Source organism: Malaclemys terrapin, chromosome 1 (assembly GCF_027887155.1).
Source record: "Malaclemys terrapin pileata isolate rMalTer1 chromosome 1, rMalTer1.hap1, whole genome shotgun sequence".
NCBI classification, from domain to species: Eukaryota; Metazoa; Chordata; order Testudines; family Emydidae; genus Malaclemys; species Malaclemys terrapin.
Genome location: NC_071505.1, coordinates 192,319,441 through 192,345,037, shown reverse-complemented (window position 1 = coordinate 192,345,037; position 25,597 = coordinate 192,319,441). Strand labels below are relative to the sequence as shown.

The window sequence follows — 25,597 nt, the reverse complement described above, 5'->3', positions numbered from 1 at the left end:
GGATCTGTGCATTCTAATACCACTAGAAATAGATGTGCTGATATTCCTATTAATGATCAGTAATTTTTTAATAAAAAGGATAAATTCTTTTTTGTGAGTATTTCCCACTAATGGAAACTATGTGCATGTCAAAGGGATAAAACATTCTTTAATTGCAATTACCTTTTAATAGTAGACTTAACTTTTAAAAAATTTTCTGGCAATATATCACATTGACCCAAACATCCAACCGCTTCTAAAAATATATACACAGAACAAATACAATAGAACCTTGCTAAGTTGCAGTGTCTTGGAGACCCATGGAGAATTAGCAACGAAGTGAACAAAAATATCCAGGATAGCGCATCACAAAACATACTTTGCTGATTGAGCATACTATTAAATATTGTGTAAGTGATTTTGTAACAATAATGAAGCCATCATTAAGACGAGACCTCACCAGATCTCTCTATTAAATCTATTCTGACAAGTGGGCAGATCAACCTTTTTTGTGGGGATTAGTGAAATGCAAAGGAGCAAGGTTCTAGTGTAGCATGTTTTACCTCTGCTGCAACAGCTCTTTTAATACACTCCTGGTAATTATCTTTGCTCTTTTTTATTAGCTCCTCCAGTTGTACTTTTTCATTGGCAAATTTATTACTGTGAAGTAAAATAAAATAAAATAAAAATGAAGATGTCAAAAAGAATACTGGGATGCCATCTACATTTGAACTGTACTCCAAAAACTCTACAACACATTTTTTTCCTCTTCTACAAAAATATGCATCACTAATTACATTATGTACATTACATGTAGACATGGATATTGGACTAATTATAGGACAGTGCTAACTCATCTTAAATACGGTGGGGCAGATACACTTACTATGAATAATTCTAAACCTACCACTTGTATACTAAGAAACTAAGGGCTAGTCTATACTGGCAATGTTACAGCGCTGCTGTGGCAGAGCTTTAACGTGGCATGTGTGGCCGCGGCAGAGCGCTGGGAGAGAACTCCCTCCACAAGGGGTGTAGCTCTTAGCGCTGGTGCACTGTCTACACTGGTGCTTTACAGCGCTGTAACTTGCTGCGCTCAGGAGGGTGTTTTTTCACACCCCCGGAGTGAGAAAGTTGCAGTGCTGTAAATTGCCAGTGTAGACAAGCCCTGAGAGCAAGGCTACAGGATTGCTATAACTACAATAAGTATGTGAGCTCGCCCCCTGCTGTACCGCAGCAGCACTTAAATTATTTCCCACAGCTGCTTTCCAATTAATGTTGATGCTGTTTCAGAGGAAGAGACAGGCTGATCAAATGCAGAATGAGAAAGGTGACCAAGACTTGGGGTGGAGGAGAGATTTTTATTTTCCAGCTTCTAAAAGGAAAGTAGGAGAGCGAGCATGAAGAGAGCTGCAGAGATATAAATGCAAAACACACGCACACATACAGATACATATGGTGGTGATATGCATTTGATAATCTGTGGAATCAACCCAAATTGCATTTAATAGATTTTTTATATTCTAAACCCGGAAAAGACCACTCTGATCATCTAGTCTGACATATTGCACAATACAGGCTATAGAACTTTCTTGAATTATTTCCTCTTTGAACTAGAGCATATCTTAAAGATCCAATCTTGATTAAAAAATTTCCAGCGATGGTGAATCCACCACAACCCCTATTAAGTTGTTCCAGCAATTAACTACCTCACTGTTTAAAAAACAAAAAAACACCTTGTTTCTAGTCTGAATTTGTCCAGCTTCAACTTCCTGCCACTGGATCTTGTTATATTTTTGCCTGAGAAATTGAAAAGTCCTCTATTATCAAACTTCTGTTCCCCATGTATGTACTTATTGACAGTCATCTCTTAACCTTCTTTTTGATATGGTAAATAGATTAAGCTCCTTCAGTCTTTTGCTGTAAGGCATATTTTCCAATCCTTTAATCATTCTTGCAGCTCTTCTCTGAAGCCTCTTCAGTTTTTTTTTAAAGCCTTCTTCTTGAATTGTGGACACCAGAACTGGACATAATATTCCAGCAGCAGTTGCACCAGTGTCAAATACAGGGTAATATAACCTCTCTACTCCTACTCAATGTTCCCCTGTTTATACACCCAAGTATCATATTAGCCCGTCTGGCCACAGCATCACTCTGGGAGCTCATGTTCAGCTGATGATTTACTGTGGCCTTCAAGTCATTTTTAGAGTCACTGTTCCCAGAAGAGAGTCCTCCATCCTGTAAGAAACGCCTGCACTTTTGTTCCTAGATGTAAGAGTTTACATTTATTGACTTATCATGGCACCTTTCATTGCTTCATCTGCCCTCTAATCAATCTCCCCTTACGACTACTATGGATAGTCTAAATTCTGCACAGATTCAGTAGCCACACTTCTACAACTTCTTGTTACAAAAATGTTTCACTCTTTCCCCCAAAATTCTTGATGCCTAGAACAACTCAAGTGAAAGGTTTAAGGCAGGGGTCGGCAACCTTTCAGAAGTGGTGTGCCGAGTCTTCATTTATTCACTCTAATTTAAGGTTTCACATGCCAATAATATATTTTAATGTTTTTAGAATGTCTCTCTCTATAAGTCTATATTATATAACTAAACTATTGTTATATGTCAAGTAAACAAAGTTTTTAAAATGTTTAAGAAGCTTCATTTAATATTAAATTAAAATGCAGATCTTATCAGTTTAGTGCAGTGGTTCTTAACCTGGGGTGCACGCACCCCTTGGGAGTGCAAGATGCCCTTTCTAGGGGTATGAGACATGCAATATTTTTTTTAGAAGCTGGGGGTGGCTGCAGAGCGCTGGGGCCAGGCCAGGAGCAGAGCCTTGGGCTGGCTGCCAGTACCCCAGGGCAATTGCAGAGCGCTGGGCCCTGACCAGGAGCAGAGCCCCAGGCCGGAGGCCTGGACCCCGGCTGGAACTCCAGACCAGCAGCGAGGTGAGCAGGGCCAGTGGCTGGTATCACAGGCCGGCAGCAGGCTGAACAGGGACGATGGCCAGAACCCTGGCTGGCAAGGGGCCGGAAGCTGGAACCCCAGACCGTCAGCGGGCTGAGAGGGGTGGCGGACAGAACCCCAGACCAGCAGCGGCTCACCCGCTACCAGTTTGGGGTTCCGCCGGCTCCTGCCAGCTGGGGTCCCGGCCACCGCCCTGCTCAGCTCACTGCCGGCCAGCAGCTGCAACCCCAGACCATCAGCAGGCTGAGCGGGGCTGCTGGGCAGAACCCCAGACCGATGGCGGGCTGAGCGGCTCAGCCAGCTGCCGGTCTGGGGTTCCGTCCGCTGGCTCCTGGCCACCAGCCCCACTCAGCCCGCTGCTGACCAGGGGATCCGTTCACCCAGGCAGGCATTGGGCTGAGCAGGGCTGGTGGCTGGAACCCTGGCTGGCAGCAGCATGCCAGTAAAAATCAGCTCGTGTGCCGCCTTTGGCAGGTTGCCAACCCCTGATTTAAGGTCTAAGATCTCTTGATCATTAAGACTACAAATAAAATTTCCTGTCCTTGGTGGTATAAGGTACTTCTTTCTAGCCCTGCTGCTGCATATTCTAAAATTATGAAAAAATCCTTTTTAAAAGTGTTTAAGAAGAGCAACAACCATAATGTCCCTAAGTAACTAGTATTTAGGTGATTTTCAGTAAAGCATGCTACTACAGTTAGTTAAAAAAAAAAGTTAAGTATTTTGCTTATTCTCAAAATAAGCCACTACCTATCAACTCAAATCTGGTATTCATGATTCTTTATTGTATCTAGTACAACAGACAACAGTGTTAGGATAATAACACCAACCAATTAAGATAAGTCAATAGTGCTTAGGGATGCAAGAATTTATTATAAAAAAAAAAAAAAAGTTACCTGATCTCCAGGAATTTATCCAAATACACTGTATATTGCTTGTCCTTCTCATCGATGTTCCTCAAGTACCTTCGTGCATCATAAAAAAGGAAATCTATTAAGTCTGTCTTGAAAAATATTTACTCAACAACCACAATACAGTCTTCTATAACCTTAGTTGCACAAATATAGTTGACAAATAAGTCTATGCATTTGATTTATAGTTTTGTAGGTAGTTCATTTAGGATTTAATCTCTTAATCCCACAAATTTGTTTTCTGCTAGATCAGCACTGTGAATTTGTAATTTGAATGTTATTGAAGATTATTTCAAGATGTGACCCAACCCATCTAGCAAGACAAAAGAAGGGTTAATCAATAAATATAAAAAAATCTATTACCACCCCCTCCCCCCCCAAAAAACATCCAAGGTTCAAAGTCTCCTGAGGTAGGTGGTCTATGTAAATAGAGGACAATGAAAATACAGGAAGATGTCAAAGCCGATCAGGGATGTATCACTAAACAAGGGTCAATACACGTTTTGCAAATTAAAAGAAAGCAGTATTGAATGTGTTTACCTGCAAAAGAAAAGTATGTTTAAGCAGAAATGTATGTACCTTAACCCAAGTTCAGTGATCCAACACCTACCTGAAAGACGTCTAAAAACCAGTCAGTATTTATGAAGTGATAAGATCATTGTTGGAAAGCATAAGAAATTATTATAATACCACAACCAACCCTCAACTCATCTAGTACATCACTCGTTTGAAAATTTCTTATTTGCTAGTATTGCCTGTGCTCACTGAGTATGGTGGTTGGAGAGGAGTTGATTTAGTTAATGCCCTTTTATCCACAGCCAGAGAGCCCTGTTGCCAAGAAACCCCACAGCATGGGGATGATAGGAGCCCATGTAAGGGACGTGCACCCTTAATAATAAGTCTCTATGGAACTGGGATCCTCCTTTCGGGCTTCTGTTTATAGGACAGGATAAAAAACACAGTAGGCATAAGGAAATGCTTGCAGTTTCATTTTGAACTGCAAAATCAGTACTTCTGAATCTAATATCAAAACTACACGCTAATTAGATGCAACGATGGCATGAAGTCAGGTGTAACTATATCAAGAAATGGCAGAACCAAAGCAGGAGGAAATCAATGTTGTCTTTGGATTGCCCCAGAAATGTTCTGTTGCATGGCAGAATGAACACAGAAAGTGAATCTGAAATGTGAACCAGTGTTGGGATTTGGTTGGGATGACTGTGTAGTGGGAATGGAGGAGCAGCATAGGAGTTGAGGGAATAGAATATGGAATCAATGATGGTGAGGGAAGACAGGAAAAGTTCAAAAGGAGTGGAAAATTAGGGGGTGCTCAAAGAAGTGCAAAGGAAAACCCAATACTGAAGATGGTAGTCTGAGATGGGAAACAAGGTATTATATAACCTGGTTATGTAAATTATTCTGCACGCAGACCTACCAATATCAGTAGGGCTAATCACAGAATAAGGTATGTGATTTTTAAAGGTGTCAGACCCTAAGAAAACAAGTCTAGTTGCATGTATTCTCACTCCATACATGTTACCCAGCTAACAACCATCACCAATTTTGTAGATTTTTATCATCAGAACAATAATACAAATTATTCTACCATTCAGTTGTAATATACAGAATCAATATTTAAGGTTTATTTCTAGTCAACTAATATTTCAAGTACTTATACTGCTGCTCCCATTTCTAAAATCATGCAAACAAAAATGGACACTTACATCTCATTGGTATCTGCAAGTTTTTTGGATGTATTCTTTGTTGCTTTTAATTTCTCTTGGTTTTCTTTTTTTTCTTGTTGCCATTTCTTAACTTCCATTTCTAAATCTTGGTGAAACCAATCCAGCTCTCTTTGTGTAATCTAGAGGCAGAAAATATTTAAGAAAATGTAGTTTCTTAAAGACATTTCTTTTAAAAATTACTAGAGTAAGTTGTGGGGTTTTTTTTGATTGATACACCGCCTAGCAAATGCATGCTGATTAGAACACGTGTTCCAGCCAGCATTTGATTCACATTTAGATGAAAATAAACAGGGCTACTCAGAACAAGTGAAAAAGGCATTCTGTTGTTAAAGCTAAGCTTTATTGTGATGATTACCACTTACGTCTCAAGTGCATTATTGATCAATAAGCTGTCTAAAGCTAAGAGGGTTTTTTAAATCATTCCAATTGCTCTTTATCTGTTATCCTACATTGGGGTATGCGTAAAAAATTTACCTTATTTTCTTCAACTTTTTTTTTTAACTGCTCTTCTAAAACACTCGTCTCTTCTGAGCTTCGGCACTGTAACTGTTCATATTTTTCCTTTGCTTCCTTAAGTTGCTCTTGTAATACCTGATGCTCTTTTTCCATACGTAAAATATCTCCCTGAAATTTAGGTTATGAAAGAACTTTTGTTACAGCACTCAGTATCCTAGAGTAACAACATGAGTCCACAATACATTCATAGGAAAAGATTAATGTGAACTATGGTCCAAGATCTTAGAGAACTTTGTTGATAAAAGGTTAAAAAGATTTTGAATTCAACTCAAGAAACAACTACTGATTCAGCACTGAACTAGCATGAACATTTTGAAGATCTGTTCCCCCCCCCTTGATGTGGGTATAAAACTGCCGTTTAACATTACAGGGAGTTAGATACTCCTATCCACTTGATACTTCTACATCCCAGAATGGAGGGATGTAATCATGCTCAGAATTGTTGGAAAGGAAGAATTGCAAAATTCACCATGAAACTGACTCCAATGTTTGGGCAACAACTAGAGAACCTGAACTCCAAAATTGCCACTTTTTTCATTAGACCTCTATGAATTCAACACTATGACATACTAAAAAGCAGGTCCAAACAAGATGGATGGGAAAAAAAAACAAAAAACAAACAAACAAACAAACCCCAAAGGTCACTAAAATTCTCTGTCATTTTCAGCCAGATTTATCCTTTCACTACTAAACCTTTTGGGGATGCTTTTTATCTCAAGCTCCTCTTGATCTATACAAATGAAATGTTTTAATATAGTTTGGAAGTAGTTTGGGTGATTTAAGCACTCGTCCCACAAACAAAAAAAATCCTATAGTAGTAAAACAAAAATCTATTATTAAGTGACTAATTTGTTGTTTTATAGCGAGATACTAAATTAAGTGACACTGTGCACTTCTTGTTGGGCCCTTAATTCTTCCTTATCTAATTAGCAAAGCTTTCATATCAAATATTGCCCAAGTTAAAAATACATGTACTTACTTGTTGAGTTTCAAATGGATAAAAAGGCATGGTATTAGCGTCCCTGTCTGCTAATTCCTGATTTACCTAGAATACAAACAACCACTAGTTATTTAAATAAAAATAAAAAATTATATCCCATCTACACTTGCAACCAGTCCCTTAAAAGTTTTGTAGTGTAGATGGGCCTAACTTAAAGCTCTCTTTTAGATCATGAGTAGTTCCCATCTACCAGACTTGAAGGAACCATCTTGAGGATAACAATATTGTAAATGAGTTCCCTAAAATGGTTGCATGTGTAAGTGAATGCAGGATATTTTGGCTGAACTTTCTCCACTCTCAGGTCAACAAACAGATATTTGTATTATGTTTAAAGAGCAATCCCTTCCCTCAGATTCCTTAAAAAGAAGCTTGAGTGAACAAGCAGAGTTTCTCTGAAAGCTCAGGGTAGGATTTTCAAAAGTGTTCACGACTGGCCTCCAGCTCTTACTGAAGGCAGAGGGAGTTTTACCATGGACTTTGATGAGAACAGAGTTAGGCCAACAATGAATGCTTTGAAAATACCACTCTGAGTTCAAAAAACAAATTATTACCATGAATAATGTATAATACCTGAAAATACAGCTTAATTATAAATTTGCATTTGATAATCTGTAGCACACACAGCTCTAAAAAAGTTAACCTCATTAGGGACAGTGGTGATAATGGAATTCAATATCAGCAAGCTATAAAAATTGTTATATTGCTTTAATAGTACTTTATTAATCTGACACCGGACTCCTACCATTGCCTGTTCCACTAATGAGGTCATGTGTCCAGGTGAGATGTCTACTCAGAAATGCAAATTTTATTTGGAAGGTTTTTTTCAAATGCTTATTTGAAGCAACAAATGTTTGGGTTTTCTTTTCTTTGTTTTGTCTCCATTAACTTTCAGAGTCCCTAAGAAATCCCTAATATTGAGACAATAGTTACTAAAAATATGATGCAGTTGCATTTCCCACTGTACCAAGTCTTAAAAGTTTACTTCTGCTGATCTTGAAATGATTTAAATATGGCACCACTGAAAAAACATGCAATTATTAGGCACATGAGGGGTTCTTTTTTGTAAGTCTTTCATTATATGCAGGTATTAGTTTGAAAACTGTTTTCCAAATGGGAAAAAAAGGGAGAACAATCTGATTTTCTTCCCTTTGGTTTGAAGAGAGATGAAGGCACATTTTTATTTAATTTATTTACAAAAACAGGCAAATCCACAATTTGTAGAATACCTTTTCATTCCTATATAAATATCTGCCTTTTTGCATTAACATAACCAACTGATATAAATATAATTGTGAAAACGTTTCTGAAGTGGTGTTGAGGAGCCATAAAGGGACCAATCCTGCAAACAGTTAGCTTAAAGTACTATGCTTGTTATTATCTGCAGGACTGGATCCCAAAACAATAAGTCAAATTTAGTCTTAGCTCACAGTGGACTAGTAAATACATAGATATTCTGAAATCTTGAATTTAGTGTACATAAGATGACAATTTAAATGTCTATGTATTTTAAACTATTTTATTAAATACAGCTGTCTCATTTAGTACGTATCAATTTAAACAACCACTGAAATAAAAAACAAGTTAAAGAACAAGAACCTTCCCCAACCTGTAAGATACATTTTATACTGCTTCTGTAACTCCCTCCCTTTTCGTGTAAATTTTAGGCATAAAAAAACCTCAATGTCCCTTTAAAGTATTAAAGGGACAAATGTGAATGAGCTGCAAAAAGTGGTTGTGTCTGCACTGACAGCTCTAGAGAATTAAGTGTTCTATTTATCAAGAAAGAACAGGAAAGGAAATTTAAAGCATTACTAGTCAAAGATCCTTAAAAGAGTCTCTTCCTTTAATTTCTTACCTGAATAGCTATCATCCTTGTAAGTGGAATGCTTTTCACTACAGGTGTATTTTTATTCTCAAATTCCATCTTAGCAGCAGATAGATCATATTTAACTTCCTTAATACTGCTCATACCCTGGTCAAGATTAGCTTCATAAGAGCTGTAGTCTGACTTCATCAATACATACTGAGTATCCCGGTATGTTTGTATTTGACTTGGTAGATGATTGCCAGGTATGTACTCTCTCTCTAATATTGTTATTTTATCGATATCAAGGGGAGCTTCATAATCAGCATATATATAACTAGGTTGCCCAGCAACATCTGGAATAGGAGGTATTTGAGAAATCATTGAGAACGTTCTTTCATTTTCATAACTCGAAGAAACCTTAGTCAGAGGTATATCATGATTATCAGAAATAGAGGAGTGCAGTAATACATTTGAAAAAGATAGTGGTCCTTCTATGGTATCAATACTCTGACTAGGGAGAGAATGCACTGAAATATGAGAAATATGTGAGGAATATCCCGTGACTGAATAATCTGGAGTTTCACAGTTTGCTACTGTAGTATTAGTAGAAATTGGTATATAAGGTTTAATATAAGACACTGGTTTGAATTCCTTAGCAGCTGGGTTTAACTGTAATTTGCTCTTGGAATTTTCATGAATATTTTGACAGGCTATTTGATTTTCCTCTTCATTTCTAGTATCTTCTTCAGTCTCAGTATTTTCCTTAAGCAGAATTGCATGCTTCATCAAGCCAATAAGATCATCCATCATAACAAAATTAAGGGATTCCAGAAGGAAAGATTTCAGACCACCTGCATCTTCCACAATCTTACGAGCTTCTGCAGGGAAATGTTCATATTCTCCAACTAACAATTTATCATCAATTTCCATGGGACCATGTTCCTCCAAGATCTGAGCGAAATAGCTTGAAAAAAACAGTTATACTCATTAATCCAAGCATTTTTCATTTCACTTTTAAGTCATACTTGATATTTACATTACTGTTTTAACAGTAATTTCTACAAAGACAAATAGCATTAGTAATGTATTAAGAAACTTTTGAAATCAATTTTTTTCAGGAAAAAAAAAAAACACATTAAGAAACACCTACTAATTCTAGATATTTGTTCTCTCTAACTCTTCTACAACTGACTCAAATTAACTTCTCCAAATACAGTGCCAATATGAAAAGGAGATGGCTAGAGCCAAGAACTAAAATTATGACTTATTGTAATAAGCTGAAAAACAGAATCTCACAGTTAACACTTTATTTCTCCAAAGAGAAGCTGGTGTTATATACTTCATCTGAAGGGTTAGCAAGGAAAAGATAGTACATAATGTAGTTAGCTGAAGTACGTGGATGTTAAAAACAAGTAACTGGAAATGTAAATAGGAAACAATAAAAGCTCAGAACCTAGGCAAAGTGTCACTATAGAAAACACTGGGGGGATATTAAAACTAAGATAGCTACTTTAAGTAAGGCCAAGTCAAGTGAACATGAAAGGGAGAACAAAGAAAATAAACCCTATGAAATGAAAACATGCAGGAAATATAGGATTCCTCAAGATTTCTGATGAAGAGTGCTATACAAAAGTTAGTTTTTCTAGAGAGAGGAGAGAAAGGTACCTTCACCTGCACTAAAACACTTCAATGAGGAATATGCTGATTAAAAGGACATGTCCTTTTGTAAAGAATGAAACCGCTCACACTACTCCATCAAACAACAAAAAACTCCCATCCACACTCCCAACACTACGCAGAAATAATACAGCTAAGGCAGTAACTGTAACCACCAGAGAAAGAACTCAGTATGTGTCTAACCTTTCAACTGGTGTATGACAATAATTACTCTGCAATAGCGTGCAAAGTTCCACTGCTCAGAATAGAAACCAAAAAACAGAACTTGACACAGTATTCAGCAAATAAACTCCAGACTAGAGACACTGGGTAATGTACATTTGTGGGTAAAGTAGACAAAAAACACATACTCTGTCCAATAAATTAGGCCTACAATTTGATGTGATCTTTGAATTAGAGGTTCTAACTCTAAATTTTCTTTATAATTTGGTGATTGTGGCAATGAGATATTAAGACAAAGACACCCATCTTTAAAACTGGTCATTCTGAGTTACCCTATCTCTCTACCATCACCAGTGCTGTGTTGTGGGTGTTGTGTGTTAAGTAAAAGCAGTAGGTTCTTTAAAACAACTTTTAAGGTTATTAAAAATATATATATAGAGAGAAAAATGTTTCTTTTTTAGGAGTTTGGTTTCTCTGAGGATTTGACAGCAATTTGTATACAGTCATTTCATTGTTTTACCTGTCCATGGAGATCTTTTACACAGCAATAGAGAAGATAAAACAACATTTAGAATATATGGAAATGTTACTAACAAACCACAAAATTTGTCAGGACAACTCAAGGGGGAGGTGCAATAACAAAACTAACTGAAAATATGTTTTTTGCAAATTGGCTAGGATGTCAAGTTGAGATCAGTTTTAGACATAGTCAACTAATCTCACTGTAGTTTTGATTTCTGCTGGAAATATTAAATAAGGGAAGAGTGTGTCCATTCTGATCCCTGTGAATTATTCCTTGATGACACAGCTGCCATTTTTATAGTGAAGCAAATGAGATTTAAGTGCAAGTTAGTGTGCCAACAACAAAGACAGACATCTCAGGAAATTACTAATAATATCAAAATCTTCCACTTCTAAGTCACTTGTTCAGCCTTAACCAAGGGTTGATAGAAATCAAGTATTAACAACTGCCAGCTATCCCGTGACCTCTGTGAAATAAAACTGGTCATCTCTGTTTAGTTCCCAGCAGACTGATGTCCACATCAAACCCAATACCACCACAATTTTTGTATAGATACCTTTTAACTCAAAGTTGAAGCATATTAGAGGAGGAGGAGGTTAGAACAGATGCTAGATCAGCAAAACAGATCAGTTCTGCCTCCAAGGCTATAAATCTCCTGGAAACAACCTCCAGCTTTCCCTTTGATGGAATTTCTTGTTCCCTTAAATCAGCATTTATAGGGGTACAACTGGCTCTCAATTTATTTGTATTCTTCAAAAGTCTGAGGTATTAACTATTATCAATTACACTCTAAACTTAAATTTTAGGATGTTTTATTTCTGTCTACCGGTTCAGCATTTCTTCCCTCAGAAAATACTGTGGCTTAAATCTCAAATGGATGATGCAGAATTTATTTTCACGTAAAACGGAAAAGTCACCCAAATTAAAAAAACAACACAAATATTTGAAATGACTGAACAGGTAAGTTTACACCTACTCGTATAAATGTTTACATGTTGGGTCTGGGTTATTATCCAAAAGTCTCTGATAATTGTTACTGTCTGAAACATTGTCATACAGAGCTTCAAATTCTTCCACTTGATCACGAAGATATTCTGGAATTATGAAAGGCTCACCAGGATTCATAAAACTTCTGTTGGGAAGAAAAATCTTATGATTTAAACAAAACAAAAAACAGACCTTGGTTTACTGGATTCATCCAATTGACTAATGCACAGGACCCAAGATTATTTGATTAAACTAATTTTAAAAGTTTTAATAGTAATGTTAAGAGTGGCTTGGTACCTCTAAGCAACACCCTGAGAGTCTGAATTCCTTGGTGTCAGCTTTTTTTTTTTTTTTTAATTATTATTATTATTATTTTATTTTTTTAGGCTAACTACAAAGCCTTTGTAAAGATTTTTTTAACCTTAAATTACTGATAAGTATCCTCAACCTCAACTTTCATCTTAATACATTTTTTGGTCTGATATCTGTTTACAGTATAAATCCTTCCTGGCAGGGACTGTATCTTCTCCTTGTTGTATAAAACAGCACACTCTGGGGTGCTATACAAAACAATAATAAAGTTGCCTGCTGGTACTCACAATGTATTTTCTTCTGGAAATATACTGTCTTCTTCTCGGGTTACTGCACCAACCCCACCAGATAGTACTAAAATAGGCTAAATTAAAAAAAATTACAATTTTTTTACTCTGCCACAGTATATAAAATTCAAAATATCTACAAGACAGTGATCCATCATCAGGAATGTAAGTGACTTATTTGTATCAAATCCTGTTTTAGTTTGACATGTATTCAGATGCCCTATAATGAATTATGAAATTTGACCACCATAATTACAACAAAAGCTAGAGGACTGAGTAAGACTGCCCAAAAATCCTTCCAGAATTACCGGTAAATAATCGTCTGTTCTTCAGAACTAGTTGTAGAAAGCAGGAAAGGGATGTTCAGCCCCAAATGACTTTTCACTCTTTGTTCATCTAAATCCCATGACATCTTTCTATCTTTTCATTAACTCTCAAATGTAATCTACGGTCCCTATTCTACAAATATGTAGGCACTTAATTTCATGCATTAGGAATATTCCCACTGAAGTTTTTAGAGGGTTGGGACCAAACTATTTATTCGATTTATATTCTGTGCCTCAATAGGCTTTTCTGTTAAAAGGTAACAAATGTAAAGGAGCAGGTTAAGTTAAATAAATGTTACCTACTTTTATCATTCACTCCTAAATTTCACTTTTTTTTTTTGCTTTGTCATTAAGAACAATTTTCATTAACTTCACACATCTATAACTTTAGAAGTACCCTATCGAATACTAATAATAAGTGAAAGATTTTTAACTTCTATTTTACTACAGTTTCAAAGTCAGCTGTAAACAAAGAAAATTCTTTTTGAGGCTCCTTCTTAGCAATGTATCCTCACTAAATTCAGGCCCTGAAAAGCAGAACTAAGGACAGACAGGTAAGAGTTCCCACATCTCAGAAGGCAGAAGCAGGACATTATTCCTTAGTTATCTGTTAACCAATATTTGACAGGGTATCTTGTAATGGATTTGTTTTTTTCCCCTGAGCTTTTAAGGAGATACTTTCTGCTTTTTCAGTTACTAACATGTCCCATAAACACAATCAGAAGAACAAGGGGAAGACATTCCCAACGTAAATATTGTTACAGATACACCCTCTCCCAACGTGGCTCTTCCTTGGACACATTCACCTTTGTTGATTATTGTACATGAAGCTGTTGGACTGGTAAAAGCTCCTGTGCCAAATTTGATTTGTATTTCCAGTGTGAACTGGAGCCAAAAGGTGTATTTCAGCACTGAAGTAATCACAGTAGATTGTGTTCTCTCTATCTCTACGATACTGAATTCCGCCCCCCGCCCCGTATTGAAGTGCAAGGAAATTGTTGGAAATGCTAATGTGGTCAGAACCATGGTTGTTTGTGAAACTATGAATATATTGCCTTTTACTTTCTGTTACTGCAAATTTTGAATACTACATTAATTGCTACTTACAACATTAACTGTACCTTAGGACATTTTCTATCTAGAGACTTCTCTTTAACTTAACCAAGAATATTTCTCAACATGCTGTTTTGGAAAATACTCAGTTTTAGATTTTTAAATACTACAAATTCCAATTTTTAGTAAATCAGTGTATAGAAATAAGTAATACAATTATTACATACCCTTGATTCTTTTGTCTTCTTCTTCCTATTTTTGTTTTTAACTTTGATACCATTAGTCTAAAACAGAAATATAAAGTCAATAGCTACTCATTAAGGAGAGGTTACCATGTGTTTCTTACACTGACACACACAGTTCTTCAATTCAAACTCTCCTATCATTTGGAATAATAATTTACAGAGCACAACAAGCAGTGTTGTTTTTTTTTTTCACTTCTGGAAACCTACGTGGGAAAATAATTTGGCAAAAGTCTTGTATTTAGACTGTTCCACTCACATGAGTTCTGTGTTTTCCTCATTCTCCACTTTTATTATAGGGAACATGGGTTTTAAAAAGAGAATTGACAATTTTTCTGTTTCTACTGCTTGTTCCCCACATGAAGCAATGATTCTGTTCTGTGACAACTTCTGTAACAGTCCACTGTGATGTCACAAACACCACAACTTCACGTAAGGAATAAGCTTCAGAAACAGGGCAACTGTTGACCATCTTGTTCACATCAAAAATATCTCTATGTGATAAGTGAGGGAGGGAATTAAGAATTATCTTCACTTATTGTTAACAGGAACTGAACTGACAACTGACTGAAAGATTATTTCCTCTCCAATTTTTCTCTAATAAGGTATTTGTCTTCTCAATTTATGTTTAACACTGAAGTCTAATTTCAACAACAACAATTATTTGTGGCAAATTGTAGCAATACCTTATGTCATTAGCTTACTTTGATATACAAATAATACACCAAAAACACAAATATTTTAATACAACAACATTTACATTACTCTTCAACTTTAGTTTCCCCTGAAACTGGAAGATAGCATATGGTTTCACATTCCATTGACATCTACATTCATTAACCTTGTCAAAACACCCATTCTGTGTATCAGAAGTTAACTGTATTGCATTGGGTGGACTAATTAGCAACCAGAATGCTTCAAACACATGAGCACCACTGACAAATGCATATTCTGTTATTCCACTTGGCAGAAAGATGATATTACTAAAGTTGTATGGTAGCAAACTAGTAAGATATGATTCAGAATAAAGGACAGCTAAGGCTTTAAGTATTTTTTTTTTAAATCATAGTTGTACTCTGAAAAGTGACTGTAAAAATGTCAATGTGTAGTTCTCAGTTTGTCTTAAAATGACCTGAGCAAATATGTTGAGGTCCTCAATAAAAAATAATTTTTGCAATTACTAGCCTTGCAAGCTCAACTTGAGATCTGATAGTCAAGTTGGGTTCTTTCCCTGTCACTTACGATTTTGAAATGTATAGTACGTGAAGTGGTCAGAGTTACTGCTGGTTGTTGTCAATGTTACTACAAATCACACACATGCAAAAAGACCTTGAGTTCAAATTCGGATTCAAAGTTGGCAGTTAGAAAAAAAACAAGAAACAAAACCAGAAATAAAAATCCAACTGCCTTTTTTACCTATAAAGTGGTAAATTTATCTGACCCACCACAATGCTATTTTTACAGTGATACTTTTCACATTGAAACCATACATTAGTTTCAAGTACTGTTTCTAAAGCCCACATGAACCAGGTGGCTTCTTTGCTCTAGCAAAAAATAAATAAATAAAGGGAGGGGGTACATTTGCCAAGTCACATTTTTCCTTGTAAAACGTAAGTCATAGATAGCTGGATTCCTCCCCACCCCGAATAAAGAGAAAACAGAAGAAAAGTTGTTTGGCCAAAATGCAAAATGAAATGCTGTGCTGAAAGATTTTTTTTTTTTAAAGAAGAAAACCAAAGCTCTTTGTTCACTTCTTTAAAGCTTTAAACTCCTCTTCTACCCCCTCCCTCCCTCCCCGCCCCCCCCCCCCCATCTCCCCAATTCCTGTTAAAGGTTTTTTATGCTTGTTTTTTAAATTACAAATATTGGGGTCTTGTTTCAATCATTTATGAATGGAGAACTATAGGATGTCACAGTGACAAAAGCAAACCTGAGCAAATGAAAGAGAAAAGGATCATTAGCCTGACTGTTTCACTGTTTTGTTAATATCTATTTAATTCAACCTCCTGACAGACACTTGGAGAAAATCTGTCTATTCAAAGATTCCAAATCTCCCCCAACTCCATAACTGAGAGCTGAGAACGCTCCCATACTTATTCTCCAGTCTTTTAAGGAGTGATCCTCCAAAAACCAAGGAAGACTTGATATTCACAATACTTCTCCTTTTTCTAACTGCAGATTGTTTTGTATACCTTTCAGGCCTTCAAAACAAAACAAAAAACAAACAAAACAGAAGTACACAATTTTCACTTTCTATTTTGCAAGTCCCCTTAAAAGAACAGGAAGCGAGCATGCATCTTCATTATACTCTGTGTCCACTGTGATGGTTTACTGTTGAGTCTAATTTGTTCATTTTTCAATTTATTATTTAAAAAACTTACGGAGAGATCTTCATTTTCCTGCTTCTTTAATATAATGCAAGGAACATCTATTGAAAGAAAAATATTAAATTACTTTAAAGGAAGTTGTAAAGTAGTACACAAAATATTAGATTCTGTAAATTATGAGATTTTGGGGATAAAAAAATTAATCTTTAAAATAGCTCCCAGAATAAAAAAAGTTATTCTCTAGAATTTCATTCCTGCTAAGATGGCATGCACATGGTTGGAGTTAAGCACTGGTTTTACTGGAACTATATATATATGTTTAAGGGTAAGCCTATGCATACGTCTTTGCAGGATTGGGACTTACAAGTGGAAATGGTATCTCTCATTCTCACACAGCCTCGAGAAGGGCATAGCATTTCAAGGTACTCTAAAGTTAAACTTCTCCAAAGTAAAATAACTTTATTCTGAAGACAGAACTCTATGAACTCCTTTAAAATAACCGCAGCAGATAAAAATTCTAACTTCTCAGCAAGTCAAAGTAAAACCTGCTGTACACTGCATTTTGTATTTCCAATTTTTGAAATACATGGGTAAAATCTTTATATATGCATAACCAAACATTTTAATAACATTTATCATCAGGAATCAACATAATCCCTTAAAAATAGCGGTCCATAATTTAAAGCTACTACCGGACAGCATTACAATATAAATAATGCTAATTATTAGTTTCATTTGATTTAAATAACTCTGAATTGTACTAGCTGCGTTCTTTTTCACATGCTCCTGCCTCTTTAGACTGTTCAGTCTTCAATATGGAACTTAGAAGATCCAATATGCAATTTATCGGAGAGGCTAATACTATCCCAAGTTTGTATCATTTAAATTACAGTGTCACCACTTTCCTAGGATAATTCACAATAACATAGATGGGGAGTAAAGGCAGGCACAAGAGGGCACTTATAAAATAAATAAGCTGTATACATTTACCCATTTTATCAAAGAATTCATCTAAAGCTTGATGCAGAGATGGAAATTTCTCTCTATTATCCTCTAATAGCCATATTACACAACGAGTTTCCTTCAATGATGCTTCATAGAAACACTGAAGTATTTCATTATCTTCAAAGCTGGTCAACACATTGCCTAATTTACTGCCATACTTCTCATTCCAGAGAATGGTTATAAAGCTAAGGTCAAGCTCTTTAACAATATCTCCATAACGAGAGAAAAAGATCTTTGTGGCTTCCAAACCTGAAATGAAAAAAATTAATATCAGTTAATAAATTCAATTTAGGATTTAGGTTATTCCAATTTAGGGCTGAACATTTGACATCTCCTACAGAACAGTTTGCTCCAAAACCAGATACAAGACTGCCAAAACTGAAGATATATACTGTAGCCTTGAAAAGTGCAAACAATCAGAACAGGTTCCAAAAAATCAAATTTTTACTCTACCATCAATTTCGTAAATGTGTCTATTGCCTGTCAAAGTACAGGTAACGGAATCCAATTTTTAAAAACTGATTTTACCCCATTTTTGGCATTTATTACATATCTTATCCCATTTTACTTGTAACATACACCCTACATTTTAATCAAACAACAAACCAAATAAAGTTCTATAGCAGGGCAACATTACCAAAAAAGTTAGAAGCTGATTTCTTCAAACTGTAGTCAGCTAAACAGAAGATAAGCATTCCAATTTGTAAGGCCAAGACAATAAATTGGTTACTTTGTAGAAAATGTTTAGATTTATCCCTATTTTATAGACTATCTTCTCCATTCTGGATTTTAAAGAGACAGATTCTCTACATCTAATCCTCTCCTACTGGCAAAGTCCCGTACAAATCAGTTGCAAAGAGTCCAATATTTCAAATAAATTTATCTGCCATTTAAACCACCTTCGTTTTAGGAACTTAATTAGCTATAGACAGAACAGTATTTAGTTCTATGAAGTGCAATACCTAAAAGAGCAATTCTACTTTGGAGAGGGACTTAAAATGCCACCTTATTACTCAGATGCATTTTGTTTGCATTACGAAAACATCTGACCACTTCAGTGACAGGTTCTTTTACTGTTTTTGACAGCACTGCAGAGCCAAGTGGGGTTGCCTAGGTGAAACTGAGGGCAGAATTTCTGCTGTAGAATATATGATTGAAGATTACATCACAAGTCAGAAAGAACAAAGCTTGACTTTAAGATCCTTGATTGAGAATGCAGAGCTGGCAACTAGGGATCTTTTAGCCATCTTTTAATTTGTAAACTGAACAAATTCCATGTGAAACCAGAGACAAACATGGAACTTCATGATAGCATACTACAGACTTGCTTTCCAGTAAATGGAGAAAAAGAAAGGTGGAAAGCATGCTTAATTTTATAATTTCATCTGCAAATTAAGTCATCTTACAGTTATATGAAATAGGACCTACCAAAACTGTTAAGATCTTTTATCCACTCATGTAATTTGGGATCCACTTCTTCAAGCTCACTCAGCACATGGACAAAAATTCTTGTGTTTACTCTATTCTTCTTCTGAATTAAATGACTTATGAGCTGCTCCATCACTTCATTTGATGTGCTGCTACTTGCGGAACACATGCTGTAATCCTCCTCACTTATTACCCACCAAGAAAGTAGTTCACTTAGAAGTTTGGAAGTGTCATGTATACCAGTTTTTATCTGTTCAACATTCTGCAAAATATGCTGCAAGACTCTATCACTAGCAAATAAGAACCTCTGAACATGACCTATAACAAAATAAAGCAAGATTGTTATGTCAGTTTAGAACAGCTGCAAAACAGAATCAACCCCAAAATATAGATCAATTTTATTACATTATTTTTTTAAATGTTTTTTATCATGTGAACTGGAACTCAGATTTAACTACAAGGGTTCTACTTGCACTTGCTAGAGACTAAAAGAATTTTTCATACTGGTAATTGAATTTTAGATGCGTAAGAAACTGATTTACAAATGGAGCAAACCATACTTCCTCAATTAATATTAGAAAGAAAACTTTAACTACCAGTAATTTTAGCTTCAAATTACCACCACATGGAATGCATATGCACTCTGGGTGCCCAGATGGAACTCTCAAGAGCAGCAGTGACCAGTGTGGATGCATCTGAACATTATGTTTTAAGGGTATTTATGGAACCTTGGCCTTATCCCTGCCTGAAAATCTTTGCAAAAGACAATGAAGAAAAGATGGATGGCAAATGTGAGAACGACAGTCACTAGCAAGTAATCTTTCTTTCTCCTTCAAGGACTGCCTCTAACAGACTGCCACTTGAGAAACTAACTAGCACTAACTACCTTCCAAGAAGAGGAGTCTGAAGATAAAATTAAAAAAAGACTGAAGTGCTGCTCTCCCCCAAATTTGGGACCAGACCTACCCAAGTCTAAAGTAATGGTGGTATGAACTGAGCACCAGATAGCAGCCTTACACATCTGTGATACATGTCTGAGGAATGCTGGTGATGATAATTTAGTACCCTATATAAGGATATTTCAGGATTGATTCAATAGGCCCTCAGATTACCTCACAAATCCAAGAAAAGCAGACAGATCCACTGCTTAGGCAGACAAAACCACTGCTTACGCCAAGTTCTTAGAGCCAAGGACCAGGCTTCATTTGCATAAATACAAGATGCTACACCCCAGTGATCAGGTGGAAGGTAGCAGGCTAGTGAATTGGGACATGGGTGATTAGACTCGGGCCCAAATAATGCAGTGTAGACACCCAAGCTCTAGGTTAACAAACCTAGGGTCTGCTAACTGAAGTTCTACTAACCCTGGGCTTACATTGCAGTGTAGACATACCCTTTGGCTGATACAGGCCTGCCAGGGGTGTTTTACTGCAGTATAGACATAGTCCGAGATAGAGACTTTAGGTCATGACATGATCTTTTATGCACAATATTACATATCTTTTATCAACACCCTTTTATGCACCGGCTACCCCAAATCTTTCCTATTTGGTATTATTTATTGCCATACATGATGTTTCAAATCACACAATTTACATAGCAAGTTGCTTCCCTTTTTAGCAATAACAAAGCTATCAATTCTATTATTTGACAAGGATTGTCCTTGTTTTCCCTAGCCACTCCAAAAAGTCCATAATAGGATGTTCAAATGTTAATAATTTTTTTTTGCCAGATATCTTTGTTCACACTTTTATCTCTATAAGATTATACAGAATTCATAACAACTACACTCAATTACTCAGGCCTGCAAAAGCTACATAGATATTGCTTATACATCTACGTATACACTGCTAATCAAATATCCACTAAATAAGGATTAGGCCTTTATCATGTTACATAAGGTAAGCTCATCTAACAAATGCTTTAGTCCCTTACATCCTAAAACCTTTTGGATCAGATACATCTGCAAGAACAATACAGAGCGCACCCCCTCACCTTTCATCTGGGCTTATGAACAGATTTGGTCTAATTAAATGGTAGCTCTGAACTCCTAAGCTCCTAAAGATATGTAACCTAGGCCTTGGCTACACTTGCGAGTTACAGCGCTGTAAAGCCGCCCCCAGCGCTGTAACTCATTCCCCGTCCACACTGGCAAGGCATTTGCAGCGCTGTATCACCGTGGTTGCAGCGCTGCATATACTCCACGTTCCCGAGAGGAATAGCGAGTATTGCACTGCCGTTGCAGTGCTACGGCACCAGTGTGGCCGCCCAATGCGCTGTGAATGGCCTCCAGAATTATTCGGCAGTATCCCACAATGCGTGTTCTAGCCACTCTGGTCATCAGTTCAAACTCTACTGCCCTGGCCTCAGGTAACCAACCATGTGACCCACTCTTTACATTCCCCGGGAATTTTTAAAATCCCCTTCTTGTGTGCTCGGCGTGGCGTGCTATCAGCAAATCTTTCCAGGTGACCATGCCTCCACACGCCAAGCGAGCCCCAGCATGGAGCAATGGCGAGTTGCTGGACCTCATCAGTGTTTGAGGGAGGAAGCTGTACAGTCCCAACTGCGCTCCAGCCGTAGGAATTACGATACCTCCAGGAAGGTATCAAAGGACATGATGGAAAGGGGCCATGACCGGGACGCCCTGCAGTGCAGGATTTAAGTGAAGGAGCTGCGGAGTGCCTACCACAAAGCCCGCGACGCAAACGGCCGCTCAGGTGCTCCCCCCGCGACCTGCCGATTCTACAAAGAGCTGGATGCGATACTTGGGGTTAACCCCACCTCCACTCCGAGCACCACCATGGACACTTCAGAACCGGTGGGGGGATCGGGTGGAGAGGAGGAGGAAAACAGGAGTGATGGTGGTGGTCCAGATGGAGACACCCCGGAATCCCTGGAGCCATGCAGCCAGGAGCTCTTCTCGAGCCAGGAGGAAGGTAGCCAGTCGCAGCGGCCGGTACTTGGTGGAGGACAAACAGAAGAGCAGGTTCCCGGTAAGCGGTTTTTCTTTTTCGGGAAGGAATTTTTTCGGTGCGGGCTCTTTGGGAGAGGAGGGTTAGGCATGTGCATTGATGTGGTTTATCACATTGCGGTAATCGGCCTCAGTAATCTCCTCGAATGTCTCATCCAGAACGTGTGCAATGCACTTGCACAGGTTTAATCAGGAGAGCCACCGTGGTCCTTGTCCCAGCCAGGCCAACGTGTCTGCGCCATTGTGCCGCGAGGGGCGGGGGGACCATTGCTGCACACAGGCAAGCTGCATATGGGCCAGGGCGGAAGCTGTATTGCAGTAGAAGACCCTCCCTTCCTTCCCAGGTCACCCTCAGCAGTGAGATACCATCCAGGACGAATTCCTGTGGAAAATGTTGGGACAATCTTCAGTGTAGGTGCCCCCTGAAGCTGTTGGCTCTCCCCAAGGCACAAAAACCCAGAGGACAGTGCAGCCCTGAAACAATCAGTCCCCCTTACTCACCATTTTGAGGCTCCCGTGGGATAAGTGTGCTCTGTTTCGGATGGGAAAATTATGCTGTTGTGTAGACCCTGTGTGTTTTCTACTCCTTAAGTGCGGGGGGAATCATTACTCTGTCTGCTATAAACAATGCTGCCTCTGATAAATGTTTCATTTTGCCTATACAGCTGCATCAACCTTGAGACCTCAGCCGTCCCTCTTATCGCCTACTCAGAGGCTGCAAAGACTCAGGAAGAGACCGCGAAAAAGCAAAGAAGACATGCTGCAAGAAGTGATGCAGCAATCTATTAAAGAGAATGAGAAAACACAGAACTGGAGGGAGAGAGAAAGCAGGATCCGCCAGGAAAAGGCAGTGCACCGGCGGCAAAGCACGGAGCACTGGCAGCAAAGCACGGATCGGCTCATAAGCATCCTGGAGCGCCAAGCAGATGCTATCCAGGAGCTTGTAGCCATGCAGAAAGAGGAGCAGTACCACAAACGCACCCCCCGCCCACAGCCCTTGTCCCAAAACTCTTTCCGTTGTGCCCCACTGTCACCTCCAACCCACTTTCCCCAACTTCTGTGTTCTTCACACCACCCGCTGCCTCCAACCCCAGTATCTTCACCACCCAGCCCTGAAAACCATGACCCTTACCCTCTGCACTCAACCCCCATCACCATGCAATATAGCTATCTTGAAGTGCAGCAGTCACTGCACAGCACACCAGACAGGACATACACGAATCTGTGATTGCACTGTTCCCCACTCCACCCCCTTGTTTCTTTTCAATAAATGGATTTTTTGGCTTTGAAAACATTCTTTATTATTGCATAAAGTAAAAGACTCCTTAGCCCAGGAACTAAACAGGCACTGCAAGTCTGATTGTCTGCTTAGCAGACACTGATTCCTAAAGATTGGAACTACTGCACTTCACTCCTGTGCAGGGCACCAGATATCACTGCTGGTTTTCAGCCTCAAATTGCTCCCTCAAGGCATCCCTAATCCTTGCAGTCCCGCGCTGGGCCCCTGTAATAGCCCTGCTCTCTGGCTGTGAAAATTCAGCCTCCAGGTATTGAACCTTGGAGGTCCATGCCTGAGTGAAGCTTTCACCCTTCCCTTCACAAATATTATGGAGGGCACAGCACACGGATATAACCGCGGGGATGCTGTTTTTGGCCAAGTCCAGCTTCCCATACAGAGATCGCCAGCAGCCCTTTAAACGGCCAAAGGCACACTCCACAGTCATTCGGCTCCGGCTCAGCCTGTAGTTGAACCGTTCCTTGCTGCTGTCAAGGCTCCCTGTGTAGGGTTTCATGAGACACGGCATTAACGGGTAAGCGAGATCTCCAAGGATCACAATGGGCATTTCAACTTCCCCTACCGTGATCTTCTGCTCTGGGAAAAGAGTCCCGGCCTGCATCTTCCTGAACAGCCAAGTGTTCCGAAAGATGCGTGCATCATGCACCTTTCCGGGCAAGCCTGTGTTAATGTCAATGAAATGCCCACAGTGATCCACAAGCGCCTGGAGAACCATAGAGAAATACCCCTTCCGATTAACGTACTAGGATCCTAGGTGGGGTGGTGCCAGACTAGGAATGTGCGTCCCATCTATCGCTCCTCCACAGTTTGCACCCCATTTGTGCAAAGCCATCCACTATTTCCTGCACGTTACCCAGAGTCACGGTTCTTCTAAGTAGGATGCGATTAATGGCCTTGCAAACTTGCATCAACACGATTCCAACGATGGACTTTCCCACTCCAAACTGGTTTGCGACCGACCGGTAGCTGTCTGGAGTTGCCAGCTTCCAGATTGCAATAGCCACCCGCTTCTCCACTGGCAGGGCAGCTCTCAATCTCGTGTCCTTGCGCCGCAGGGTGGAGGCGAGCTCCTCACACAGTCCCATGAAAGTGGCTTTTCTCATCCGAAAGTTCTGCAGTCACTGCTCGTCATCCCAGACTTCCATGACGATGTGATCCCACCACTCGGTGCTTGTTTCCTGAGCCCAAAAGCGGTGTTCCACGGTGCTGAGCATGTCTATGAATGCCACAAGCAATTTTGTGTCATACGCGTTATGCGGCTCGACAGCATCGTCAGACTCCTCACTCTCACTTTGGATCTTAAGGAATAGTTCGACAGCCAAACATCTCGCCAGCACGTCACAAGTCAGCATACGCCTCAGCGGTTCGGGCTCCATTTCCCGCAGACAGATTGCGCTGCACAGAAACCGTTGAAAGATGGTGCCAAAGGTGAACGGAAACAAAGGGATTTCTGGGATGCGAAGCGATGCATCACGGGGCGTTGGGACAGGACCCAGAATGCCCCGCACCCACGCCCCCTTCCCACAACCCACGGTGCCAGAATGGGAAGAGGTGCTCTATGGGATAACTGCCCATAATGCACCGCTCCCAATAGCGCTGCAATTGCTGCAAATGTGGCCACGACAGTGTGCTGGGCAGCTGTCAGTGTGGACAGACTGCAGCGCTTTCCCTACTCAGCTGCACGAAGTCAGGTTTAACTCACAGCACTGTACATCTGCAAGTGTAGCCAAGGCCCTAGTTTCCCCAACATGGAAGGAGGTTTCAGGAAAGAATAACTGCAAATTTATGCATTGATTCAGATGGAACTTGGAAACCACCTAGGCAGAAACTTGGTGAAGGAAGTACTCTTATGAAACATTGTATAAGGAGGACCAGCCAGTAAATTTTAGATTTCCCCTACCTGAGGTTACAGTACAAAGACCATGGGTTGGAAGTGTAGATAGTATAAAGATAACACAGAGACTCAAATGTTGGTTCAACAAGCATTGGATTCCAACTCCAAGAAGGTGGCAGCTCTCAAACAGGTGGAGATACATTACACAATCCTTTTAAAGAACTTAACATTAGGATGT

At 38.8% G+C, this 25,597-nt stretch overlaps 1 protein-coding gene across 3 annotated transcripts in view; it reads right to left on the bottom strand.

Annotated features, from left to right (window-relative positions):
* Window positions 1-25,597, bottom strand: part of TTC3 (tetratricopeptide repeat domain 3) — a 137,556-nt gene that overhangs the window by 17,795 nt on the left and 94,164 nt on the right. For all 3 annotated transcript variants that reach the window (XM_054048969.1, XM_054048987.1, XM_054048978.1), the window contains 12 exons: window positions 19,255-19,572; window positions 17,812-18,075; window positions 16,876-16,922; window positions 14,480-14,536; window positions 12,874-12,950; window positions 12,264-12,419; window positions 8,974-9,889; window positions 7,098-7,163; window positions 6,077-6,226; window positions 5,582-5,721; window positions 3,843-3,911; window positions 543-639 (listed from right to left, as the gene is read on the bottom strand). In XM_054048969.1, coding sequence (XP_053904944.1) covers window positions 543-639; window positions 3,843-3,911; window positions 5,582-5,721; window positions 6,077-6,226; window positions 7,098-7,163; window positions 8,974-9,889; window positions 12,264-12,419; window positions 12,874-12,950; window positions 14,480-14,536; window positions 16,876-16,922; window positions 17,812-18,075; window positions 19,255-19,572 — 2,357 coding nt within the window. The remainder of the gene's footprint in view (window positions 1-542; window positions 640-3,842; window positions 3,912-5,581; window positions 5,722-6,076; window positions 6,227-7,097; window positions 7,164-8,973; window positions 9,890-12,263; window positions 12,420-12,873; window positions 12,951-14,479; window positions 14,537-16,875; window positions 16,923-17,811; window positions 18,076-19,254; window positions 19,573-25,597) is intronic.